The sequence below is a fragment of the Xyrauchen texanus genome, chromosome 29 (genome assembly GCF_025860055.1).
Source record: "Xyrauchen texanus isolate HMW12.3.18 chromosome 29, RBS_HiC_50CHRs, whole genome shotgun sequence".
NCBI lineage: Eukaryota > Metazoa > Chordata > Actinopteri > Cypriniformes > Catostomidae > Xyrauchen > Xyrauchen texanus.
This window is the reverse complement of record NC_068304.1, coordinates 25,760,678-25,785,965: the sequence shown is the minus strand read 5'-3', so window position 1 is coordinate 25,785,965 and position 25,288 is coordinate 25,760,678. Positions and strand designations below refer to the sequence as shown.

The following is a 25,288-nucleotide window of genomic DNA, read 5'->3' as shown; positions in this document are numbered from 1 at the left end:
TCAATGGGTTCATTCAAAAGCTGACAAATATTGCTTTCAGAGGATTTATATGGAGTTAGGATAAAAATAAGGTGCATTTCGATGATATGAGACAATTGCAGAGAAACAGCACACTGGAGGTTAAGTCATTCACTAAATAAGGAGCAAGGGAGCAATGGCGCATGCAGCTTTCTATGCAGCAAGTGCATTCACTCTTAAAATCTGACCAAAAGTTCAGTTTCATGCTGCAGATGATGTTCAGACCACTCAACATGTTTGGCAGACATGGGTCAATGGAAATCAGAACATAGATTTTATTTTAACTTGGTTGGCAGTGATTGGATGACGCTGGCCATTACTTTGAATAAGAATCAGCTTTATAGAAATTCAGCTGTAATGTCTCAAAAACATGAATAACCAACACTCCTGGAAATATAATGGACAATTTGATTAAAAAAAAAATCTGACTTTCTATAGCTTGGAATCATTTAAAATTTCACAACTTAGTGTCCACATATGTGGACATACATTTTTAGGAAAACGATTTGCTCTAGGAAAATTATTATTTTTTTGCTTGTTTATTAGATGCAACTAGATAAAAAAAAAAAAAAAGAAGTGAAATTGAAGATACACACAGCAGTCACACTCCGGTCTCAGGAGGTTAAAGCATAAAAAAACTGCAGCATATACAGTATACTGTTTCACAAGTTCCTGAAAACAATCATATAATCATCCATAGTTTCATCCATCCATGTAAAACAGTTTTCCTTAAAATGTTGGATGCTACGTGCATAAGGCTGTAACCTTAAAGGGCACCTATTATGCCCCTTTCACAAGATGTAATTTATATATTTGGTGTCCCCAGAATGTGCATGTGAAGTTCCAGCTAATAAAACAGAGCTGTTTTTGTGTGTTTGTCTTTAAATGCAAATGAGCTGGTACTCCCTGCCCAGAATAGGGTGGAGTTTTGACATCTCGGTTTCGGATAACTAGACATCATAGTGAAAATAGTGGTGTTCAGCCCTATATGATTTAACCAGAGCCAGACACTGATGAGGGAGAGACTCTGTCCTGGTTGAACTTTGAGAATGAACCAGGAAGTTTCTGAATGTTTATTTGATAAATGTATTTATTTGTTGTAGAGTTTTTTTCAGCAATTTTGCAATGATGGATGAGCAACACCCACACCCACACCCACACACACACCCACCCACACACAAATACTGTTACAACGTACGCTACGCACTATAATGAAACACACACAAACAAACATGTTGCATAATGTTCACTTATTAACTGGTGTAGAGGTGCGGCAGTGTCCGTCAACAGTCGTGGGCAGGGCCTGTACAAAGTGACGTCACTTTGTACAGAATCTACGAACAGCATGTTCTGAGACAGTGCTTATGATTAATGAGGATAAAAAAAAGGACTGGGTGGATTTTTATCATTATAGGGTGGTGTGTACACACACTACCAACACACATTTATGTTCAAACAATGTGTACCACCATATAAAAGTACATTTTGCATAACAGTTCCCCTTTAAATTATGGCTTTACAGGAGTATTTTGCTCACATACCTGGAGCTTTTGGGAGTCCATCAATCCCTTCTTGCTTGTCATCTCTCACAATAGGGTGAAAGAAGGTGTAGATAAGGTCACACTGCCAAAAAATATATATAAATCAATACATAAAAAGATAACTAAATAACAATACTAGTAACTTTTTTTCTGAAAATGTAAAAGGGCATGTAATGAAAATGTTAAACCCCATAAAATCAAAATTCATGTTTTATTACTTTTAGGCCATTAATATTAGCTTTAAGGTCATCTATATGCTATTGTACTTCTAAACGCATTTCAAATTTGCAGTCTCTCTTCCAACTAAAAAGACCCAGGAAAATGCATGATGTCACAAATCTGCTGGGAAATTGTCTAATCAAAGGCTTTCTAGCTTGAGAACGTACCCTCCCCATATGTCTGAGTGCACATGGCTGTGTTCTTACAGGCATAGAAGATGCCTTTGCACTTCAAAGGGAGAGCAATCCATGCTGTATGGTCATTACAAACAGAATGTAAATTAAGTTCTGAATACCATAATCACATTTCAGCCCCAGATGCTCTCACAGTGGAGGGTAATTGTCTTCCAATGGAATAGGGCATAGGGATGATCACTTCTGAATGGAATGTGGGACCTGGCCTTGAAGAAACTGGCAGGAGTTTATTCATGTTTTCAATGCAGACATTTTCTAGAGATTTCTTGGGATCTTAGCTCTCTATATTTAGTGTACTGTGATTCAAAACATGAATTTATTGTGATCTTTTACTCGCTTGTTTCTCATTCATCTGCATTGGTCTTGCACACCTTCCCTCCGATCGTTTTGGAGGATCAAGACACAGTACCAATGCGTGCTGGTACACAAGAGATAGCTCCTGGTGCTATGACACAAACTGTGCATTATTACCAGTTCAGTGTCCCACTGTGTGATTGTTCAGTTCTGAAGTCAGTGAAATATTTTTTTTGTTTGTTTTGAGATAAATTCTCCGTTCCCTGGTTTAACACTGGCTCTGGCATGAGAAGCTTCATTTCAGAGGAAAAGGGGTATGTGTTTGGCTTTGCCAGCTAAAGTTAAAGTCCGCTGGCTATTTCTAAAGAAGGGATGAACCCATTGTCATCCCACCCCAAGTTCCTGTTTCAGTAAGAAATATGTCAACACACCACAGAAATGGCGCACGTCAAGGCAGTCACGGAAACTTTAAAAATAAGTTAATTCTCTATGTACTCACCTGATTGACCTCAGCTGAACTCCTCATCAGATTGTGCACATAGCTGTTTAATTCCACTTTTCTCTTTGATGCCACATCCTTGATGTGCGTGCGCCCCAGCACCATTTTATTAGGGAATCTATAAACAAGAATATATTAATTTCTCAGCAGGAATAAGCGAGAGCAGAATTTGACAAACCACGGTACAAGAGAGTTAGAGTTCACCACATTTTTTTAATTCTCATTATTTACTCCCTCATGATATCCCAGGAGGGTTCTTTCTTCACTAGAACACATTTGAAGAAAATGTGAAAAATATCTTGGTTCAGTAGGTCTTTAAAATGCAAGTGGATGGTTATCAGACTTTAAGCTCCAAAAAGAACAAGTAGTCAGCATAAACATCATCAAAACAACTCCATGTAAATGTCATGTAAAGTGACACGATTGCTTTTGGTGCACAGAAAGCGATTGTGTTTCTTTAGAAGACATTAATTGAACAGCTGGAGTCGTATAGATGAACTTTATACAGACTTTCCATGATTTGTGGAGCTTCAAAAGTGAACGAAGATATTTTTCTAGCTTTCTTCAAATGTGTTCTGTTGAAGAAAGAAAGTCAAACACACCTGGAATATCATGAGGGTAAGTAAATTATGAGAGATTTTTAATTTTTGGGTGAACTATCCCTTAAAGAGAGACAGAGGTAGGTTGCAAACCCTGGTAGCTTCCACAGAGGAAAAAGTATGGTCAGCTTGTTGTGTAGTTCCTGGAACTCATCAAAAGTGCGGAAGACAAACTGGGGCTCACTCTGACCTTCCCTAAGGAGCCGCACTACATACGTCTGTGAAAGAAAGAGAATTACCATAATTACAAGATGATAACTTGAAAATTCCACTTTAGGCTTTTTTTTTCTCCACGTCCTCGGCCAAGGAAAATATTGGCTTCTGTTGAAATGTTCATAATGCCAAAATAGATCCATATCTAGCTTTGATGGTAATGAAAGCACATAAATTCTCCTCTTACAAAATATTGAAGGAAAAAGAAAGCAAACTAGGTAACAAAGGCTATAATAAAATAGCACATAAACCCCCTCGTAATTACAGTCATTTCGAAATGATGTAAAAGCAACTTCACAAGAGTCAAACATATTCAGAGAGCTTATTTTTTAAGAATTACTGGTTTGCCAATAACCTGGACATGAAATTGAAGTAAGGTTTGATGTAGGTCTTACATAGTGCTTGTCAGGGTTGTATCTCTTTTGAAATGAATATATGGAGGCATCTCGGATTCGGCCGTCCTGCTTCATTGTGTAAGTGCGGGGAGCAAACGAGAGGATGGGCTCATCATTGGAGGGGAGGCCAGAGAAACGCATCTGAGCCAAATTATGGATGAAGAAATTAAATTTTGTGGCAACACTGCCCAGACTGGATTCAATCAACCTATTAGAAAAAAAGGTGGAGGAAGAGAGACAGATATACATAGATATTTTTACAAAGCAGCCAAAAAGTATAATGATTGTGATCTGATCCTGGTTTAATAGGAGTCATGTAGAAGTCTACCTTGTGAAGAAAATGGTAGCCTCTACATCCGAAGTCTGAGGTTGAAGAGCATCATGCACATATTTAAGATCCTGGACTCCAGTCAGCTCAGGTAAACCCGATTGTGTCATCTGTAAAAGTCCAACACACAGATAATAAACTGGTGAATAAATAAGTATACAGTACAGCAAGACATGTTGTAGGCTGATCAAATATGTCCTGGGATGTGCAATGACTTGCCAGGTAGATTCGGTCTCCTACAATATTTACATAAGCCTTGAGCGATGACACAAGACTTTAGAGACGAGAACACTTGTGTGTTACAGTGCATTCATTACCAGAGACAGCAGGTTGAGGAAGAGGTTGGAGTGTTTGCGTATCAGGTTGTAGGCTTGAGAGCAAAGGTCAACAAAAGCTGGAAGCGACTAGTGGGTCTTTCTCCTCCATTGATGACGTAAGCCATGTCAGAGGTCAAGACAAATGGTGCACGGTCCCTAAAAATGGGAAAAGCATTGTGATCATATTTAAATAAACTGAAACAGGAAAATAACTGCAACCTTAAATGCATAATTGTTCATTTACCTTTTAAAACTCCCAATCATCTGTGCATGACCCAGGAACTTCCCAAAATCTATGTGGAACATGTGGCCGGTGGAGCGCAGCATTATGTTGTCATTGTGGCGGTCACAAATTCCCAGGATATAAGTGGCCACACAGCAACCTGCACAGCTGTAGATGAAATTCTCTGAGGCCTGGTGAAAGAGAGTTGATTATGTTTAAAAATAATCACTTTTGTTCTTGCATATCCCCTCTTCTACCTCGATACACATAGGAACCAAAGCGATGACCAAATACTGTATGTACTGTAAAATTTGACATAAAAAATAATAAAGCTGGCATAAATCATTCTTTAGTTTAAAAGTTTATGCTTTAAATTTACCTTCTCATATTCGTCCTCAGCAGGGTTATACTTGCGAAGCCACTCAGCCAGAGGTTTGTCTTTGAATGAGCCAGTCACTCCGTACTCCAACTGAATCTTCCTCAGTGTTTCAGAAGATGGCACCAACTCCACCATTCCTGTCCAACCAAAAAACAACTCTATGATGTGAAGTCCACATGAGTAGAAAAAGGACTGTGGTCTTTTAAATTGTATTTATTCATGTTTCCTAATTTAGTTTTTCCTGACCATTTTCCATCTTCACTGACTTAAAATTGATTCTATTCTGATGTTTAAGAATACTAGTATCTATTCTACTTGCTTCTTTTAACTCCACTGTTACTGGGTGTGCCAAGGTTCTGAACACTCATATGTTAGTCATATGTTAACATTTATTTATCACCACTGCAGCTTTAATTTCAATAAATGCTCTTTTTTGACTGTGGAGGAAATTTTGAGTCCTGAAAGTTATGGTATGTTTTCATAGTATAATGAACTCCTATAGCAAAAGAACAAGAACATTTTCTTGTATGACTCCTTTAACATTTAGTTTAAACAACATATTCATAAATCAATGTCACAGTATTTCAATCAAAATGTAAAAATTATTGTTTTTTATTATTTGTTGAATACGTCTTAAATTCGGAGCAGAATATACCTTTGTCTTTACCAGTAGAGATGCATTTAAAGTTGACAATACGCAGGTCTAATCCCTCCTGCAGCCAGATCCGATCCATAATGCGAATCATCTGCAGTGCAAGCATATCCTGCCTCAGGTCCTCTCCAACCTAAATTACAGTGAAGACTTTTTGGATATTCCTCAAAAATCTCAAGGAGATTTCAACACCCTGTGCTGAAATATATTGGTAAAAATTTGATATTTACTTTGCTACTGATTCTACCACTAGAGGGCATGTTAATGCCTGAGGTCAGTGTTTAAATACTGTTTATTATATGTGGCCCATTTTTAATGAGAAGATTAATATCCCTCATCCATACTCCTATAAGTTTCTATTTAAAGTTTAATGGATGATCCCACCACAGCAATTTAAATAAAAAGAAAGGGGTATTCTAACTAATGTAATGCAAAACAATTACAAAGCTTACTGGCTCAACCCTCTAACTGTGGAAATGTTCCCATTAACAAGAACACTTTATGAGCAGTTTCACACCTTAAACATGACGTTAATCTCCTCTCCCAGTGGGTCTGCGTTTTCCAGTGCAATCTTGAGAGGTACAGCATTTGAATTGAAGAAGGAACAGGCCTAGTTTTAGGTGAGGGAAACAAAAGCAGCACCATGTTACAAAAGCACAACATTAGCCTAGGGGTTTCAGCAAGATTTTGTGCCTCAACATGGGAACAAAGAGGCCTTTGACAAGAAGAGATGTTGGGATTGAGACACTGTTTAGTCTACGCTGACTGTGCAGTTCTTTGAAACAGGAAGAGAGGGAGAGCGAGCAAGGATGATAAGGAAGTGAATCACATGTGAATGATTCCCATCAAAATGGAACAAAATCTGGCAGACATTGCATGAGAACTGAAGGGACAAATCCCTTGGCTGAGTGGTTTATGAAGCCTCTGTAACAAACGTCAAGGGTGCTATTCAATAGTAATTGTGTTAAATCCACCATTCACTCCACAGAGAAACATGACTAATAATCCATACATGACATTTGCAACCCATTTTACTTCCGTAATATTATGCATTTCTGAGTGAAACAATAAAAAATGGAGGGTGGGACTTAGTTTTATGCAAACTAATCTCTATTTGAGATATGGTTAAAGGGATTGGTGACATCAGCAGAGAAGGAATGTTGTTTAAGAGGTGAAGCAAGTTAGGGAAAAATTACAAAGATGAACGCATTTCTTATATATATATATATGCTCTGATGAATTTTACACAATAAGACCAAAAATGTGCCTTAAGAGAGCAAATAGAGTCAATTACGATTTAATGTCATCTAAAGGCACTCACCTTTATATTGAGTTCTTTTGCCACAAGGCTGGGGCTTATGGGGAGTCGACAGTTGTTCTTCTGGAAGAAAGACTGAACCCTCTCTAGACCCTCCAGCAGCACAATCTGTGAAGAAAATTTTTTGAGACTGACTGAAGTTCTTAGATGACAAAGTACTGCTTTCTGAATTTCTGGGATTCTTTGGACTAAAGCAAAGACAGAAACCGAGATAACCCAATAAAATGCATTTTAAATCTAGCAATAAAGACCCTGCTTTCTATCTGAAAGTACATTGTAAAACACTTATTTAGATGGGAGAAGACCCAAGGGTTCATCCAAATACAATCAATAATGTGTAACAGGCTGCTTTACGTTTTAAATATGTTCGCTAGGATTAAATGTCAAACATTTGTTAAAAAACAGAAAATATCTTTCTTGTGTAAAAATATTTTTTAAAACAAGAGATTCCTGGTGCAGCCATGTTGTCGATTTTGGAACATGTTATAAATTTGATTTAAAGACCAATTTTAAAACATCTTCACTGGTTTTCCAAAAATCTTTGGCTACACTGAAACTTCACCAACTGATTATAATAAGAAAAAGAAAAAAAATGGCAGCAATGAAAGCAAACGTTTCCAGTGTTCAAAAAAAGGGATTTAACTAAGACCCGATTGCATTAAATTCAAATGAATGGCTCAGAAATAATTTTTCTTTTCTTTCTGTGATGATGTGCTATGGACGATATACATCGGAAATATGTAAAAAAAAAAAATTTAAACAGGTATAGTTTGTAAATCACAGAACCTATCCATTAAGGTGATGTGTTCCTATGGGAGCCATGGTTTACCTGTCGGGTGGAGTTGCTCGCCTGTCGCACCTTTTCGGCAAGAGCACCCAGCAGCTGTACAAGCCTGGTCTGCTTCTCAAGTTCAGCCCTCAGTCCTGCCCCACAGAGACACAGCAACACTCCAAGAATGCGGTCATAACGCTGACCAAACGCTAGATCCTGCACGGCATCCCTCAGCAGCCTGCATCCAAACAGAAGGCATCTAAAATTTAGGTTCACTGAGACACATATCTCATATGTATGATCTGAATACCAAAAAAGGCTCATATTCTTAATAAAAGAACTTCACCAGTAAAGATAATGTGCAATGTTGACATTTCCCAGAGCCCGAGACAACAGAAACATAACCAAGGCATTGTTGAGGTGGCACTCGAACTTCACTGCCTGCAGACAGAAACGCTAATCATTTAAACTATATTATAAACAAATTTGCTTGATCTACAACCCATCAGAAACAGCAATAATCACTCTGACAAAGGATATACTGTTTATAGGAGCACCAACATATGTATAAATGTGTGTGTGTGCGTGCATACGTGCATACTTAGATGTAGTTTGAGGACACATCTGTCTCCATAAATGAGAAAAAATCTGATAAACTTTTTTGGGGACATTTGTGGATATCCTCATTTTTTAAAATTATACATAAACCATGCTGTTTTTTTTGTATGTGTGTGTGTGTGTGTGTGTGTGTGGGGAGCGGTAGTGTAGTGGTTAGTGCACTGCGCTATGAACCTGGCAACCTGAGTTTGATTCCCGCTCATAGCCAACACCAGTGACGAATATCTGAACCGGTCCCGGCCTCCCCTAGGTCGACTCAGCCTAAAATGAGTACCTGGTGCGGTGTGTAAAACGTCGCCACTGGGGAGACAAAAGGCGGTCGGGCGTGGTGCTGGCCACCCACCCCCTCGTGTACCGTTCCGGCCTTCATAGGTGCTCGCTAACAGCACTTGCCCCTACAGTCTGTTAAGGCTAAATGGGGGATCTTTGTTTATCTTTGTTGTGCGCACGCATATTTAAGAATAAGGTTAGAGTTAGTATATAGTAATTTCATTCAAATTAGCTTTATGTAAAAAAACAATACAAGTCTATGGTATGTTCATATTTAGATGAAACAAGTGTGTTTGCGCACACCTGCACCAGCTGAGGGAGATAATCAGCCAGTTCATCATCACTGCTGCTCTCGATCCAACTCACAGCTACTTTCCTCACTTCGGTATCGGCAAACCTGAATATAAAAATAATCATGCACAACTTAAACAACATGCTCAGCTACCAGAGATCTGTGCTTGCACATACACTTCAATAAATTGCAAAAATGGAGCGAGTCATGAGATCAATAAAGTGGCGGAAAAGTCTTAAAGCAAGTCATATAACTACAAAAAGAGAGCTGACATGGCCAACGTGACACATTAAATGGCAATATAGTTAAAAACAAGTACTGCTTTAGTTCTAAATGGGTAAGAGAGAGAGCATAGAAGCAAATTAAAAATCAGGTGAAAGTTAAGTACACCAGAGAAAGACACATACTTTGCTTCAAGGAGCTCCAGGGCTGACACAGGCGACAGAGGGGGCCAGTGGTGCAGGAGTGAGTGGATCTCGCCCATATTGCCCCAGTCCCAGCTGGGTGCACTGGCCAAGATTTTGGGTAGGCTGTATTCAAAGTCTCGGCAATGGTACCTCTGGTCCCACAGCAGCTGCCTGTCTGCATGCGTCAGTCTGGTGAGAAAAAGCATGCTGGGTGATCTCAAGGTAGACAGAGCTCTTCCTATGAGCTTCAAAACAACCCAGGCAGCAGACACTCTAGCCAGTAAATCCACAAGCCATAAATTAAGAGTAGCACCAATCCAGTGATAAGACCCACAGGAAACAAGTCACACCTCTTAAAATGTGTCTGCAAATGTGCTGTCAAGCTGGGAGCCTGGCAGCTGTTGGCACTTGGTGGGCATTCGGAGACAAACACACACAAAATGGGTATGGAGAGCTGCCCAGTTTGAGGCTGAGTGTTGTTGGGCTGTCTAAAAGATGACTGAGCTTTCTGTTCTACCTCTGGGAGATGCATTTTCAGCAGACCATCCTAAACTAGGCCTGACAAACTGCCTGATTTTCAGCTACAATCTCTCAATGTTATTCCGAGTAAGTCTCAGTGCAGGTCAAGTCTGATTTAATTGCAAAGAATCAAGTATACAGATTATTTTGGTTCCTTTGAAAGCACTGAGCCCTCTGAAAAGTAATTTATATGAAAAACTAAACAGCTCTCTTAGTTTTCCAAGTGTTGTGGTTTGGGTAACTGATGTCAGTGCATTTAAATAGAACTTTCTATATCCCAAAGACCTCAAAATTACTTGATTCTTAAGTCAATAAAAATGGTTAAATAAGATAAGCAAGCTAAAGGGGAGCAATATAATCTGAGTAATTATCAGAATTCTCTACAATTTATTATGAAGCTACTGATGCAGGAAGACAGGAAGCACCAGGGTTGTTATAGATTGGGATTTATAATTTTGTATATATTTATTTCTATTTTATACCATGGTCTATTCAAATACTTTATTCTGACTGGCTGGAATACATGCGTTAAAACTGTTTAATGCACAGATACTTCCAGTCAGTTTTAATCATCATTCTATATTAATGCACCTACTCTGCTGTCCTACGTATTGAGACATTGTGAGAGTTATATGCCTCTGTACAAATTACCACCGGATGTGAATATAGTGTAGAAATCCCAATGAGTCTCAGAACCAGGATTAATCATCACATCCCTAATCACAACAAAATGAGTCAGGCAGACTTCAAGTCATATTGTGCCATCTTTAAATCAATTGTGAAGAGCTACATGAAAAACTGAAAAGACAAAAGTGTATTACATAGTCCAACCTGGAGAAAATTAGAAATGCACCTGCACTTTCACACCCACAGGGCTTGCAAAGAAAGTACTGTATGGTTTGACATTCAGTAATGTTTTGCATGGAGAGGGAGAGAAGGAAACCGGGAACTATCAAATGTGTCTATCACTGTACGGCAAGACTATTTGAATTGCAATTTGATATGCATCATCTATCATTGCTGCAATTTTCAGCATGTGTAGCACAAACCCGTTAGAGGGCACCACTCGATCATGCGTAGCTGACTTAAACCGTCAATGCAGTCTATTTCAAATGCCTTTTGTGGTTTGTGCGCAAGTCCATTTTCCGATTTTAATCTTAAATTGCAGCCTTACTGAATACCATACTGATGTCTAAGAGGTCAAATTCTGCAGGTTTCGAAGTGCTTTGGATGGTTTTCCCTCATCATGAACATTAAGTGCCACTTTTACTGGATATCCTTTTGATGGATATTCCCTTACTTGTCAATCTATCCTTTCAATTTAGTTAAGTGTTCATTAGTTTTCTCTATGCCAGTTTGCCTATATACAAAATGTACATTTAAATTGTTCAAGGTAATTTTTATTTTTTGTTAAATTTGGAATCATGCAAATGTATTTTAGTTTTTTCCTACTGTTTTTATTTCGGTGATTTTTTTTTCCGTTTCTGTATTAGTTTTTATTAACATTTCAAAACACTGGAAAACACATAATTTATTCCAAAAGGTCTTTTTTATGCAAACATACCCAAAGGCAGAGGCTCGTGCACACAGCTTTTCTACCTCACTTCTATCCCCTGCATCAAGTGGCTCAAGAGACTGAGGGTCTGGGCAGCCATTCTCCTGAGGACCAACATAGAGAACGTCCACTGCTGGACTGGGGAAATCAACCTGCGAGTGGCCAGATAAAGATATTAAAGTGTCAGGTCAATCAATGCGAGTGAAGTGCAATGGAATCTTTCAGTCTGATGCAAAACCTGCTTAGCTGCCTTGCACTCTAATGCATAAATAAGGCAGCTGCTTTCTAGTCTCACACATGACTTATTTAGAACGTACATTGGCAGCATCATACAAACAGCACTCTATGCAGGAGACTCATCTTGCCATCAAATCCAATAGAGTTTGAAGTCAGCATATTGCCACACTGACAATGCAATACTCTTGGAGATGGAAATATACGGCATGCCTTAGACTTTGCCCCAAATTAGTTATCTTTTAAGGTAGTATAATTATAATTCCAAAGCCATTGTATCTGTGTTAAGGGTACACGACTGAGCAGTTGAACCATAACTTGTAAAAAGAAGATGAAAAATACTACAAAGAAATGAATGGAGAGAATAAGGCAGACAGATAACAAGCAACATAAAGAACCTGCAGTATGATCCTCTCTGTTTGATTCTTCCCTCTGCCTGCAGCTCCAAGCTGATGGGCTTGAGGAGACATCCACAAACTCAGCAGCTTGCTTCCTCTGGCCAGCACCCTATAATACACGAAAAACACAAAAACTCATGGTCTTTATGTTTTCTAGCTCTTCTGTTTGTCTGTCTGTCACTTCACAGGCTGGTCAGTTAGCTGGTTTCAGAGGTGGTTTGAACACCAAGCCAAGATTTGAACAGCCAATACCACCCTGGCCAGCTAGGACCAGCCTGAAAAGTGTTTAAACCCCTTTAAAACTAACCTGACCAGCTATGACCAGGCTGGGCAACCAGATAAAACCAGCCAACCGGCTTATGCTGGTTTTTGCTGGTATTTTCAGCAGGGCAGCATTTAATGATTATTTCAATGTCTTTGCAATGTAAACATTATGAAGTATGTACATACAATAAATGGCAGCCTACCATACACGTTTTTATAGGCATAAAATGCAATGCATATTTATATAATATGTAACGGGGGTCCTGGCTCCATCTCTCTCACCAAGGGGTCCTTGGACTGAAAATGGTTGAAGACCCCTGGTCTAGAACAGTGGTTCTCAACCGGGGGGGCGCGCGAGTAGGCTACGATGGAAGGGAAAAAAAACTGGGAAAAAAATTTTTGGGGCACATTTTATTTTATCACTAAACTACTGTCATAAAAAGTTATAGTTTTGTATATACATAACTCCTGAATAAAAAATAAAATGTGTTTGGACTGATTTAAAAAAGTTTTAAAAAGTTTTGAACAAATTTGATTGGTTTGTCGATAGTGAGCGCAAATGCATGTGATAAGCGGTTTCATTAAGCGAGTCATTGAGTCGTTCATTCAAATGATTCGTTCAAACGGCCAATTCATCAAGAATGAGACAGATGTTTGTGAATGGGTCATTGAATCTTTGACTCAACCGATTCGTTCACAACACTGAATCATTCAAAACACGATTGAGTATTGCTGTGAGATGCGCTATGGCTATGCTGTGATCTTTGTTTGGATTCATCTGACCTATTTTCGCTGCTAAAATAGACCAAAACAGTCATTATTTCGTCTAAAATGGAAGTGACTTAATATTATTAACTTGTTTGTTGAACTGTCATATGAAATCAGTGTCACATTTTCAATCGTGAGGGGATGGTAAATTAAGTGATGGTCAATTGTCAGCTCTCTTGGTCGTCAGGTCGGTGTGATGTATGTTGCTGAACTGTATTCAAATATTATAAATATAAAAACACCACATTTTGAAATTTAACTGCAGTATGTCAATTTAGTTTATTTGTGTGTGCTGCGCTCATAGACTTTAGAAAATGGCGCTCATTTGTTTGATTTCAACCTGTCTTTGCAAGGCCGCGAAACTCATATTTTGCTCCTTGCAGACAAAGTGCACGCCTTCACACAAAAACTAGACCTCTGGCATGGCCGCATCAGTCGAGGGAACTGCGACATGTTCCCCAGCCTTGCAGACTTTATCACTGATGCAGGCACGTCACACGATTTCCCTCCCTATTTCAATCAGCGTCTGAGCACCTGTCAGCAATGAGAAAACAATTTGCGACGTACTTTAAAGAGGATTATCGCTCTTTTGCGTGGGTTCGAGATCCGTTTGTGCTCACAGCAAACAAGCTATCAATTGATATGCAGGAACAGCTTATTGAGCTGAAGAGTGACAGTAGACTGAAGGAACTCTTTAGCTCCTGCCCTCTTTTGTCATTCTGGGCAGCACTGATGCAGGAATACCCTGAACTCTGTGACGTCGCCTTGAAGATTCTCCTTCCTTTCGCGTCGACATATTTGTGTGAGGCAGGATTCTCAAAAATGACTGCACTCAAAACGAAATACCGCAATCTTGCACAAATCGAGGATGATTTGAGGCTATGTTTATCAAACATTGATCCAAGAATTGAGGATCTTTGCAAGGCAAAGCAGGCTCAGGTCTCACATTAACATCACCTACCAGCAAGCTTCTGTAAAAAATGCAGATGATGCCTACTATTAGGCCTAGTAATAATAACAATAATAAAGCATAAATTAATATCAGAGGTCTGGTGCCAATTCCCAATTATAGCAATAGCCTAGTAATGATAATAGGCCTACTGATGATGATGATAATAATAATAATAATAACAACAACAATAAAGCATGTAACCTCATATAATTATATAGCAATAGCCTAGTAATGATGATAGGCCTACTGATGATGATAATAATAATAATAATAATAACAACAATAAAGCATGTAACCTCATATAATTATATAGCAATAGCCTAGTAATGATAATAGGCCTACTGATGATGATAATAATAATAATAATAATAACAACAACAATAAAGCATGTAACCTCATACAATTATATAGCAATAGCCTAGTAATGATGATAGGCCTACTACTACTCATAATAATAATAATAATGCCTGCAAGCTCACATTAGAATTCTGGTGCTACTTCCAATTATAATAATAATAATAATAATAATAATAATAACAACAATAAACCATGTAACCTCATATAATTATATAGCAATAGCCTAGTAATGATGATAGGCCTACTACTACTCATAATAATAATAATGCCTGCAAGCTCACATTAGAAGTCTGGTGCTACTGCCAATTATAATAATAATAATAATAATAATAATAACAACAATAAAGCATGGGGCGGGGGGCACTGGGGCCCCAACTGCAATGAACCAGCTTTGGGGGGGCCCAGCTTGCAAAAGGTTGAGAACCCCTGGTCTAGAACATACAATAAACTCTCAAAGTGCTCTGCATGTAATGTATTTGAAGAAGGACTGTTTCATGACTCACCGCCTGAAATCAAACAGGGGCATAGATACTTTTCTCAAGAGCTCTGGACCCTTTTGTTGCTTGTTGGAATCCGGTGAGTTGTTAGCACTTTGGTTGAGGACTCCAAAGAGAGAAAGACTCAACATTGCCTCCAGTGGTAACAGGGTCACTGAAATAGGAAAGTTTATCCTAGAGAAACAGAGGAAAGCGTCACCAAAGCAGAAACTGGCAGCAATCCTGAGGCTGATCTCTTTCTTACTAATTCTAGAAATTGCATGAATTAATATACAGTTAAGAGACATTAACACTTACAATTCATCCCATTTGATGTGGTAGAAAAAACTCTTGTATGTTCCCACTTTTTTGGACTGGACAGGCTTGAAGAGATTCCTGCTGTTGTGTGTCAGTGCACACATCAGGTAGTATTTTTCAAAACTGGAAAACAGAAAGAACAAATTACACTATAACATGTAAAGGAAAGAAAACATTGGCGTATGAGGCTTGTACTAATATATTGTCTAAATATTATATAAATTCTCCCCAATTTGGAATGCCCAATGCACTCCAAGTCCTCATGGTGGCGTAGTAACTCGCCTCAATCCATGTGCCAGTTGCCTCTGCGTCCAAGGCCATCAATCCACGCATCTTATCATGTGGCTCGTTGAGCATGTTACCGCGGAGACGTAGCGCGTGTGGAGGCTTTATGCTATTCTCCGCTGCATCCATGCACAACTCACGTGACCCATCGAGAGCGAGAACCACACATTATAGCGACCACAAGGAGGTTACCCCATGTGACTCTACCCTCCCTTGCAACTGGGCCAAATTGGGTGTTTAGGAGACCTGGCTGGAGTTACTCAGCACGCCAAAGAGGCAATTGAGATTCGTAATCCGCCACATGGATTGAGGCGAGTCACTACGCCACCATGAGGACTTAAAGCGCATTAGGATTGGGCCTAAATATCTCAGCTCTGAAGGTCCATAAAATGCAAGTGAAGGGTGATCAGACCTTTCTGGCTCCAATAATCCCATAAAAGAACACAAAAGTATTCCAAATGACTCCAGTGTTTAAATCCATATCTTCAGAAGCAGTATGTGTGAGTGAGAAACAGAACAATATTTATGTCCTTTTTTACTCTAAATCCCCACTTTAACTTCATTTTCAGAAGTGAAAGTTAAACTAAACAGGCACTACATGTGATTTTCACAAGTGGAGAAAGTGGAGATTTAGAGAAAAAAAAGGACATAAATTTATATCATAAAATAGCCCACACCTATTATATCATTTCTGAAGATATGGACTTAACCACTGGAGTTTTATGGATTACTTTCATGTTTCCTTTATGTGCTTTTGGAGCTACAAAAGGTCTGATCACCATTCACTTGCATTTTATGGACCTACAGAGCCAACATATTCTTTGAAAGATCTTTGTTTGTGTTCAGCAGAAGAAAGAAAGTCATACACATCTGGGATGGCATGAGGATGAGAAAATGGTGAGAGAAATTTGTTTTTTTTCAGTGAACTATCCCTTTAAGGGTATCATACACCCAAAAATGGAAATTATGTCATCATTTACTCAACCTCCAAAACTGTATGACTTACTTTCTTTCTTGGTCACCATTCACTTTCAGTGCACCTTTTGGTCATTCAATGAAAGTGCCTGAGACAGACATTCTGCTGAAAATCCCCTTTTGTGTTCCACAGAATAAAGTAAATCATACGATTTTGGAATAACATGAGGCTGTGTAATTGATGACAGAATTTTCATTTCTGAGTGAACTATCCCGTTAAAAATTATTCTGGTTTGCATAAATCTATTCAAATACGTGTTTGCAACATCTTGCAACCATGATGCAATCATTCCCCCTTGGCTGTCTCTGGCAAATGTCATAGTTCTGCAAAACCAATCAAAGTTTAAATACTTTTAGGATTAGGAATGTTATTGGGATACATATTTTGAATCTCTTTTGGTGTGGTCTAAAGAAATATTTCATGCTTCTATAAATAGACTTCAAGATGAAGCACTGTGGTTGAGAGAATCCTTACGGGAAAATCAGTAACAAATGTCAGCTTTGCCCTTAAGAGAACTGGATCAAAAACAGAACCAAGCAGTGCAGAACTTTGACCTTCTCCTGCCTCCTAACACACCCTGCTGCTCTTTCCAGCTCTGCCTGCTCACACAGCTTGGTTTGGAAATCTCTAGTCATGTCTATTTCAGAGAGGACTGATAAGTGCTGCTGTTGAGTGCAGATAAATAAAAGAGGTAGAGATAAAGGGTGGAATACTATTATCCAATGTTAGGCCAAACTCATATCCTAAACCAGAGATTAGCTCAGCCTCCACAGAATTAAAAGTGAAGTGTGTCATTTCTGCACCACTAGCAGCACCAAACGAAATTGCAGTATTAATGACTGTTTTCCAACAGGTTTCCTGAACACTGTCACAGACTGTTTTTGGCCCGACAAACAGGTAGCCCTGCCCAAAACCAATTCCATTGGTTGAGCCAATGTTGCTGTATCGGGCTGGTTAGGATAAAAACTGAGCAACGTTTTGATAGTGCCATAGAGACTTTCACACTTGAAGGGTTTCAATAGCCTGATGACGGAGAAGAGAGAGTCATTTTAAGGGTGCTGGGTGTTCGCGTACAGGACAAGTGATGCAAATCTCGACATCAGCAGAGTGCGCGAGCACTCAATGCGCACAGCCCGATTTTTCGAACAGAATGCGTATGCGCCTGGAATTATTTGCATTAATTTGTGTGTCCACAAGGGGGCAATACTCACATTTGAGCCATTGTTGTCACAAAGAGGCATTACCAGATGTAATTGCCGCTAAACAACAGGAGACGAAGGTATAAACGTCAACAGTGGATGTGTACGTCAATAGAGTGTGTGAGAGGAGGTCTGAAGATACCTGTAATTGTATAACATGAGTCTGAAGGACTATAAAGACATCTTTCTAGGTCTAAATTCCTGAAGAGAAGAGGCTTGAGACAGGGCTTTAAAAAGTGGAAGTGTTTACCTTGGCTGCGTTAAACAAAGCGATTATTCATCTGAAGTAAATTAAATGGTAGTTAATGCTTATTTAGACATTAGACATTATTAAAATATGATGCTGATGGTTTAGACTGGATTCAGAAACTCTCATCTTCCATGCACTACGGGTGCTATCTACTAGGGCTTAAGGTGCGGACCTGAGGCCGTTAGAGCGAATTGTACCAGAGTTCACTTAAAAAAATGGTCTTAGTGTGATTCATGTGAACTGCAACCAAAAATTCAAACAAGAGTAAAACTGTTTAATAGGGACACAGTGCTTACCTGCTGACCCAGGAAGCAGGAATGCCATGAACGGCAAAGAGGGTGAACTGTAGGTGGTCTGTGGTGCCAGACGCCTCTCTGCTGTCCCTCTCATCCTCTGTGCGCTCCTCCATTGTGCATTTAGGGGTAGTTGGGCAGAAAGTGCGCAGATAGAGCTTAGCGAGCTCATACACAGCGTCTGTGAGTGCTGCTAAACTCTCCTCCACTGGGTTGGCATAACCTGATGGGTCAAAGGATGATGAGGACTGAATACTGTAGGTGGACAAGATACTTCCAAAACCCATTAACACTCAGAAATAGGCTTAGCCCACCAAAGTTTTGGGGAAAATAGGGGTCTGCATTAAAAATAGTCAATATCAGTGTGTCAATAAAGAAAATGTATTTTGGTTTTGAAACCAAAAAGAAAGTCTAGATGTTCCAAAAGGAATTTCTCCAGCATTAGTCTTGCATAGCCAGGCTAAACGGAAATAAAGTTAAAGTTCATCCAAAAATAGAAATTCTCTCATCATTTACTCTAGCTCATACCATCCCAGATGAATATGACTTTCTTTCTTCTGCTGAACACAAATAAAGATTTTTAGAAAATTATTTCAGCTCTGAAGATCCTCACAATACAAGAGAATGGGTAGCAAAATTTGAAGTTCCAAAATGCATATAAAGGCAGCATAACAGTAACCCATAAGACTCCAGTGGTTAAATCTATATCTTTAGAAGCAATACGATAGGTGTGCATGAGAAACAGATCAATATTTACATCCTTTTTTACTATAAATTCTATAAAAACACACTAGTCTACAAATACATGCTTACTCTGTGCAATATCTACTTTTTTGTGTCAACTCATCTTCATGATATCAATCAACAATGCACTGTCACTTAAATTCAGCTTGAGCAGCGCAGCAAAAATAGACTCAGCACTGAAACTCCCATTTCTACCTCACACTGATGTGCTGCTTCTGATCTAAATACACTAATTCATTAACATGAGTGCCAAAAAAACAAGCTCTGCTTCTGCGTGCAGTGTAAAACAGGCATAATACAGAAAACAATGACAAAACAGCACGAAAAACCTCAATGTTAAAAGCCTTCTTGCTGACTGATAAAATTAAATGTTCACCTTTACCAAGATGCAAAAAACTAGCCAATCAGATTAGAGCTTGCTAAATCTAGAAAGGGTTTCCAATAGTGTGTGCAATATGTGGTGCAAAACAGGCTGTGGGTTAACCTTAGACATGCTGTCTGAGCCTTAAAGAGAAGGATATTTAGATGGGGTTGAGCTTACCATTAGCTGAACCTGCAGAAGACGTGGCACCAGCCTAATAATCAAACAGTGCTTTTTTTTAAAAACATGTATATGCAAATGTAAAAACTAAATCATGAAACTAAATCATGACAAAAATTGCTTTAATTTACACTTATGGTTCTCTGACCTCTGGAGAACGTGTTCTAGGGAGGTTGACAGAGCGTTTGAGTCTTTTGATGGCATCAGTGATGGCTGGTGTCTCAATTTCATCCAAAGCACAACACAGATTTTTGACAGACTGAACTACATTGTCCACTGTTTTATACTGGGTGCTCTAAAGAGAAAGAAGTGTGTGAGAGAGAGAAACAATGGATTTGTTTCAAACACTTTTGTATTTATTTTCATACAGTGTTGGATTGCTGTTTTTCATATTACCTCATTCTGCAGGCAGATATTGACTTGCTTTTGATAGCCCTCTAGGTATTCAGCAAGTCCTTCTCTAAAGATGAAAAACATGGAAAGGTATGAAAGAAATCAACAAACACAATCAGGGACTTGAAAAGCTACCTGTGGCTTTCCTGGCACTGGAGTAGGACTGGAGATAGGATGGAGCACATTCCTACCTTGTGACTGCCTCTTTAAATGGCCTCTCCACTAGAATGAGGTGTTTCTCCAAGTCAACAGGACAGACGTCATCTTCTGGCTGTTGGCACACATAAAAAATATATATATCTTTTACAGTCTTATAGAGACAATATATTCGTTTATAACCAGTAAACAGGTAGTAAACATCTAGTTTTTATTAATGTACTCTAACCGTGTCTTACCGTTCGGGCCAGATCTCTTCTCATCGTGCTGAGAAAGAGGAGCTGTAGTTTGATTTCCGTCTCCCACTTCCTGCAATTCTGCACATATTCGTGGCTGCCGAGACTGTGTTTACTGGGAGATTAATGATAACAATGCTTTAGACACTGACCAGGACAAAATATAAAAATATCTCAGAATAAATGAATGAAAAACAGGTATTACACCAAGTTCAAGTGTAATTAGCCAATACATTAAGTATATGCTAAAACCTTAGTCAGACTAGGGCTGTGTATTGCCAACATTGCATATTTCAATTCAATGCATTCTGATGTATTACAATATCATAGTTAGATCGCAACTGAAACCGTGGCAAATGTGTGTGAGAAACCCAGCTTGTCCGTGAAAGAGAGCACAGAGACACAGTTCACTTGAACCCTTTCGGCACCTCTTATGACCGCATAGAGAAATGTTGATATCAGAGCTTGCACTTTAGATGACCTGCTTCTTCCTTAATTAAAATTAGAATAGTTCACCCAAAAATGTATTTCTGTCATAACATGATCACCCTCATGTCATTTCAAAAAAATATGGCTTCTTATGCAGAACATAAAATTATGTTTTAATGAATATTATAGTGCCTCACTTCAAAGCTTAAAAAAAAAACCACCCAAAAGTATCAGAAAATATGACTTCAAATTCTATAACCGTGTGTAGGTAAAATTCTAAGAATTCTGAAGGCATACAATGTGTTTTGGTGAGTATCAACATGAAATTTACACAATTTTTCAGTGAAAACCATGGCTTGTATGTTCACATGGAATTTGCATTGTTTTTAGATCAATATTTTAGTCCTTTTCCTTCTATAAATGTCCACTTTCACTTCCAAATTCCTCTTTTTATGTTTTTTTGTCCATTAGCATTCATCATCCATATCGCCACCCACTGGTCTGGGCTAGTCAAAGGTGGATATTTATGGTAAAAAAAGGACTTAAATATTGATCCGTTTCTCATCCACACCTATCATATCACTTCTGAATCATAGATTTACCCACTGGAGTCGTACAAGTTATTTTTATATTGACTGTGATTTTTAGAAATTCAGTGTTCTGGTCACCACTGGTAGCAGGCCCTAGAGAGCGGAGATATTCTTCTAAAAATCTTCTGTTTGTGTTCTGCAGAAGTAAGTAAGTCATTCACATCTTGGATGGCATGAGGGTGAGTAAAAGTATGAGAGAATTTTCATTTTTGGGTGAATTATCCCTTTAAGTGAACACAAAAACAACTGTAAATAGATTATTTTACGGCGCTCATTAACTTACAATGGACATAAACGTTATCAATGAAAAATTCATATGGTTTTAGAAATGACATAAGGGTAAATTATGTCAGAATTAAATTTTTTGGATGAACTATTCCTTTAACTGAATAATAGGACATTAAATGAATGTACACTAGGGCTGTACGATAATGGTAACCATTATAATCAAGATTATTTTGCTCTGATTTTAATTACAATTATTATTTGAAAACGTTTTTTAATTACAGGGCTGCACAATTTGAACATAAAATAAATAAATAAATAAATACTGTTGCCACTGCTTGAATCTTGATTCTAAAAGAACAAAAAACATAAAAAACGCATTAAACAGTAGCTCTCATTTTAAACAAGTTGTTAGAATTGCAAACTAGTAAATGATTCATTTTGACCAAAATGAAGGCATGTTTTGCCCATTTTTTACTGCAAACAGATCCATTCTTTAAATTATTATTAATATTATTATTATATCCCCATACCCTACAGTAATATATAGGCTAATAGTAATAATTTCAGTAATAATTGAGCACACAGAGTTGCTATACAGTCTCAATCGTCTATTTTGAATGAAGCCTAATAATTTTATCATGCCTTTTATTTTGAATGAAGACAGTGTTGTTTCTGTGTGTTACCAGCAGAGGAGATGGTGGCGTTTTGTGCTCCTTTCATACATGGAAGCGTCTCTTCCTCGCTCCACACAACCCCGGTGCCGTGGGGTTACATTAGATGTTACACACTTGTCATGGCCAAATATATACGGAATTAGGGAAACGTGCAACTGAGGTACAAGCATAGTGCTTCAAAATAACCCGGTCAGCGCACGTTAGCGACATGCACGAACCCAACTCAGAGCACAGCTGTTCTGTATACAACACACATTGTCAAAGCACAAGATCGAATTAATTTCCTGTGCATCGAGCACAGAACACCATAATATTATCCTTGTGTGCTGCACATAGGAGACTCGTGAACATCTGCTGCGTGGTTCTGTATTTCAGTGCATGCTTGAAAGAGAAACAGTGATTGGTCTGTAGTGAACTTCTGAAGAGAGAGTGATTGGCCAGGTGGTGAAAACGGACTAGGAAGGAGCTTATGATTTGGTCTATCATCTGTAGACACCGATTTTGGCTGACACCTTCTGTTTGCTAGCACACTAATATCGCAGACTATTATGCTTAACTAACCGTGAGAGGCAGAAATAATTATAGCGATTCAAATACGATTAATCGTGCAGCCCCAATGTACATGTAAATATAGGCAGATAAAGTATTGATGAAATATAAATCAGAAAATATTGGTAACACATACTTCAATAAGAACTAAAAAAAACATGATTTAAAAAATTGCCACAAATATAAGAAAATGACAAAAAAGCTTTAGAAGTGAGTCAGATTTGTTAAATGTACTCCGGGATCATTCCAGTTACTCTTGGAAATGTGTCCTAGGTGACTATGTGATCTGGAAGGCCTGAGCAGGCTCATTTGTAATAACTGCTCGAAATGATTTGCCAAGGGCAAATGAGGACAAGACAGCCAGCAAGAAAAAAAGACACTGAGGAACTACAAAAACACAAAGCGAAACTAACTAAAGGCTTTCAAAAATTCAGCAATGAACACTGGATTAATCAGGGACAAAGTAAATAAGGGAGGATGCCTTACATTAAGGAAGGCTCAATTATCCCTTGAGCTTATAAGAGATATGTTTTTGCCCAATTAACTTTGTTCCTTATTAAATGCAAGCAAATCCTCCCTTAGCACTGTTGATTTTTCTCTGCCAATGATGTGGGTAAAAAGGAAACAGTTCCCTAGCACAATTAAAGCAAACTAGCCCAGTTCTCAAGGAATGTTGGCAGGGGACTTGTTTATGTAATACAACAGAATGCCGGAAAAAGGGAAAGAGAGACACTAAAGGGAGGACTTACTTCTGTAGAACCTCTTCCTGTCCGCATACCTTGAGAACGTAGCTGCTGATTTCCACCTGGTTCAGGTCATCATGGACCCAACACAGAGCCTGCATTATGAGGAGGTCCACTGGAGAACTCACTTTGAAAAAGAGAGAAACAGAAAACAAAGTAGAAAGATGAGCATAGACCAAAAAAAGAGAGATGGAGAAGTTGATGAAGAGGGGGAAAAAAATAAGGGAGATATTCAAGGACCAATGGACAAAGAGGGTAAGGTAGTTGAAACTGATAAAAACCAGCACAGTCCAGCTTTACATGGGACAGTTTTTGAAAATCTGTTCCTAATGATCAATACAATAAAATAAATGATGGGTTTAAATGTATTGACACCATTGTTAAGGTGTTGTCTGCTAGATGTTGTACAAAATGTAAAATGATAAATACTTAGGGTACTCTAAGGCATGGGATATAATTTGTGTTCTCCTGCTACTCAACCATTAGTCTATTGGTATTAAGCCATTTGGCAGCACTGTGCAATTTAAGCTTTAATGCCAAAATAAATCACATCCAATTGGTTCTTCTCAATTCATGACCTTAAGAAATCTGCTCATCAATCTAGTCGTGCAAAACCTACAAAAGAAATCTAAGAAGCATTTGAGAACCAGTTTTGAAGTTCACAAAGGTGGAGATAAACCATGGCAAGTGATTGACACAAAAATGTTGCATGAGTTGGCATGAGAAGCTTCACTCTTTGGAATGGAGCAAAAATAAAACTAGACACCCAACATATTGTTCATGGCCACCCCATGCTGCAGAAATAACAGGCCCCACACCCCTCCTTGGAATGGTCTTCTCTTCAAGCTCCAAGCCTGAGGCTGGATTACAGTCAGTCTCTTTACATCTGCCCTGATTTTTAAGTCTGTAGATGTTGTGATTAACATTATTATTGATTTACAAAACAAAGCAAAACATATATGTAGAGTGGAGGAGGGCGGGGCCAGGCTGTAACAATGCACCGCCAGTCCCCAATCAGCATGATGGGGCGCACAAGGGATAAATGTGGCCAGTGACGACGGTTCAGAGAGAGAGAGAGAGAGAGAATTACAGGCAGCTGCTCTGTGTGTTTATGTGTTTGATGTTCAGTTTTTCATTAAATTATTATTTATATTGTCAAGCCGGTTCTAGCCTCCTCCTTTCCGTTAACCCCCTTACATTGGTCCCGAAACCCGGGAAGGAGGAGGGATGCCCGTCGCAGAGTCCTCGACATGGCCGTCCACCCAGGGGAGTGCCGCTGCCATCCTACCGGGGATGGAGTAGCCTGACTGCCTGGAGTGATGGAGCTGCTGCCAGGGGTGGAGGAGTGCCCTGCCGTCCCCCAGAAAGGCGGAGGGGTCGAAAGAAGATCGCCATCCGCAAGGGGAAGAGGAAGCGACTCCCCGACCGCCTGGAGCGGTAGGGCCACTGCCAGGGGTGGAGGAGTGTCCCCACGAGTCACCGGGAACACGGAGGGGCATTCTGTCCGCCAGAGGGTTGTAGGTTTGATTCCGTCCGCTTGAGAGGGTGGAGTGTTCGAGGAGCACACAACGGTGCATCAGAGAACCGCTGAGTGAGTTTTTTTTCCTCTCTCT

The 25,288-nt window shown here is 39.0% G+C and overlaps 1 protein-coding gene across 1 annotated transcript in view; it reads right to left on the bottom strand.

Annotated features, from left to right (window-relative positions):
* The window catches only part of LOC127622989 (phosphatidylinositol 4-phosphate 3-kinase C2 domain-containing subunit alpha-like), a 55,784-nt gene that overhangs the window by 4,594 nt on the left and 25,902 nt on the right, over positions 1-25,288 (bottom strand). The window contains 27 exon segments of the mRNA XM_052097211.1: positions 1,560-1,641; positions 2,766-2,883; positions 3,458-3,582; positions 3,973-4,180; positions 4,301-4,410; positions 4,618-4,694; positions 4,697-4,773; positions 4,862-5,031; positions 5,220-5,356; positions 5,875-6,004; positions 6,389-6,481; positions 7,193-7,297; positions 8,019-8,199; positions 8,308-8,402; positions 9,153-9,246; positions 9,549-9,737; positions 11,632-11,774; positions 12,255-12,363; positions 15,099-15,266; positions 15,390-15,512; positions 18,396-18,615; positions 19,678-19,711; positions 19,826-19,972; positions 20,074-20,137; positions 20,262-20,341; positions 20,466-20,577; positions 23,682-23,802. Of these exon segments, the coding sequence (XP_051953171.1) occupies positions 1,560-1,641; positions 2,766-2,883; positions 3,458-3,582; positions 3,973-4,180; positions 4,301-4,410; positions 4,618-4,694; positions 4,697-4,773; positions 4,862-5,031; positions 5,220-5,356; positions 5,875-6,004; positions 6,389-6,481; positions 7,193-7,297; positions 8,019-8,199; positions 8,308-8,402; positions 9,153-9,246; positions 9,549-9,737; positions 11,632-11,774; positions 12,255-12,363; positions 15,099-15,266; positions 15,390-15,512; positions 18,396-18,615; positions 19,678-19,711; positions 19,826-19,972; positions 20,074-20,137; positions 20,262-20,341; positions 20,466-20,577; positions 23,682-23,802 (3,312 nt within the window).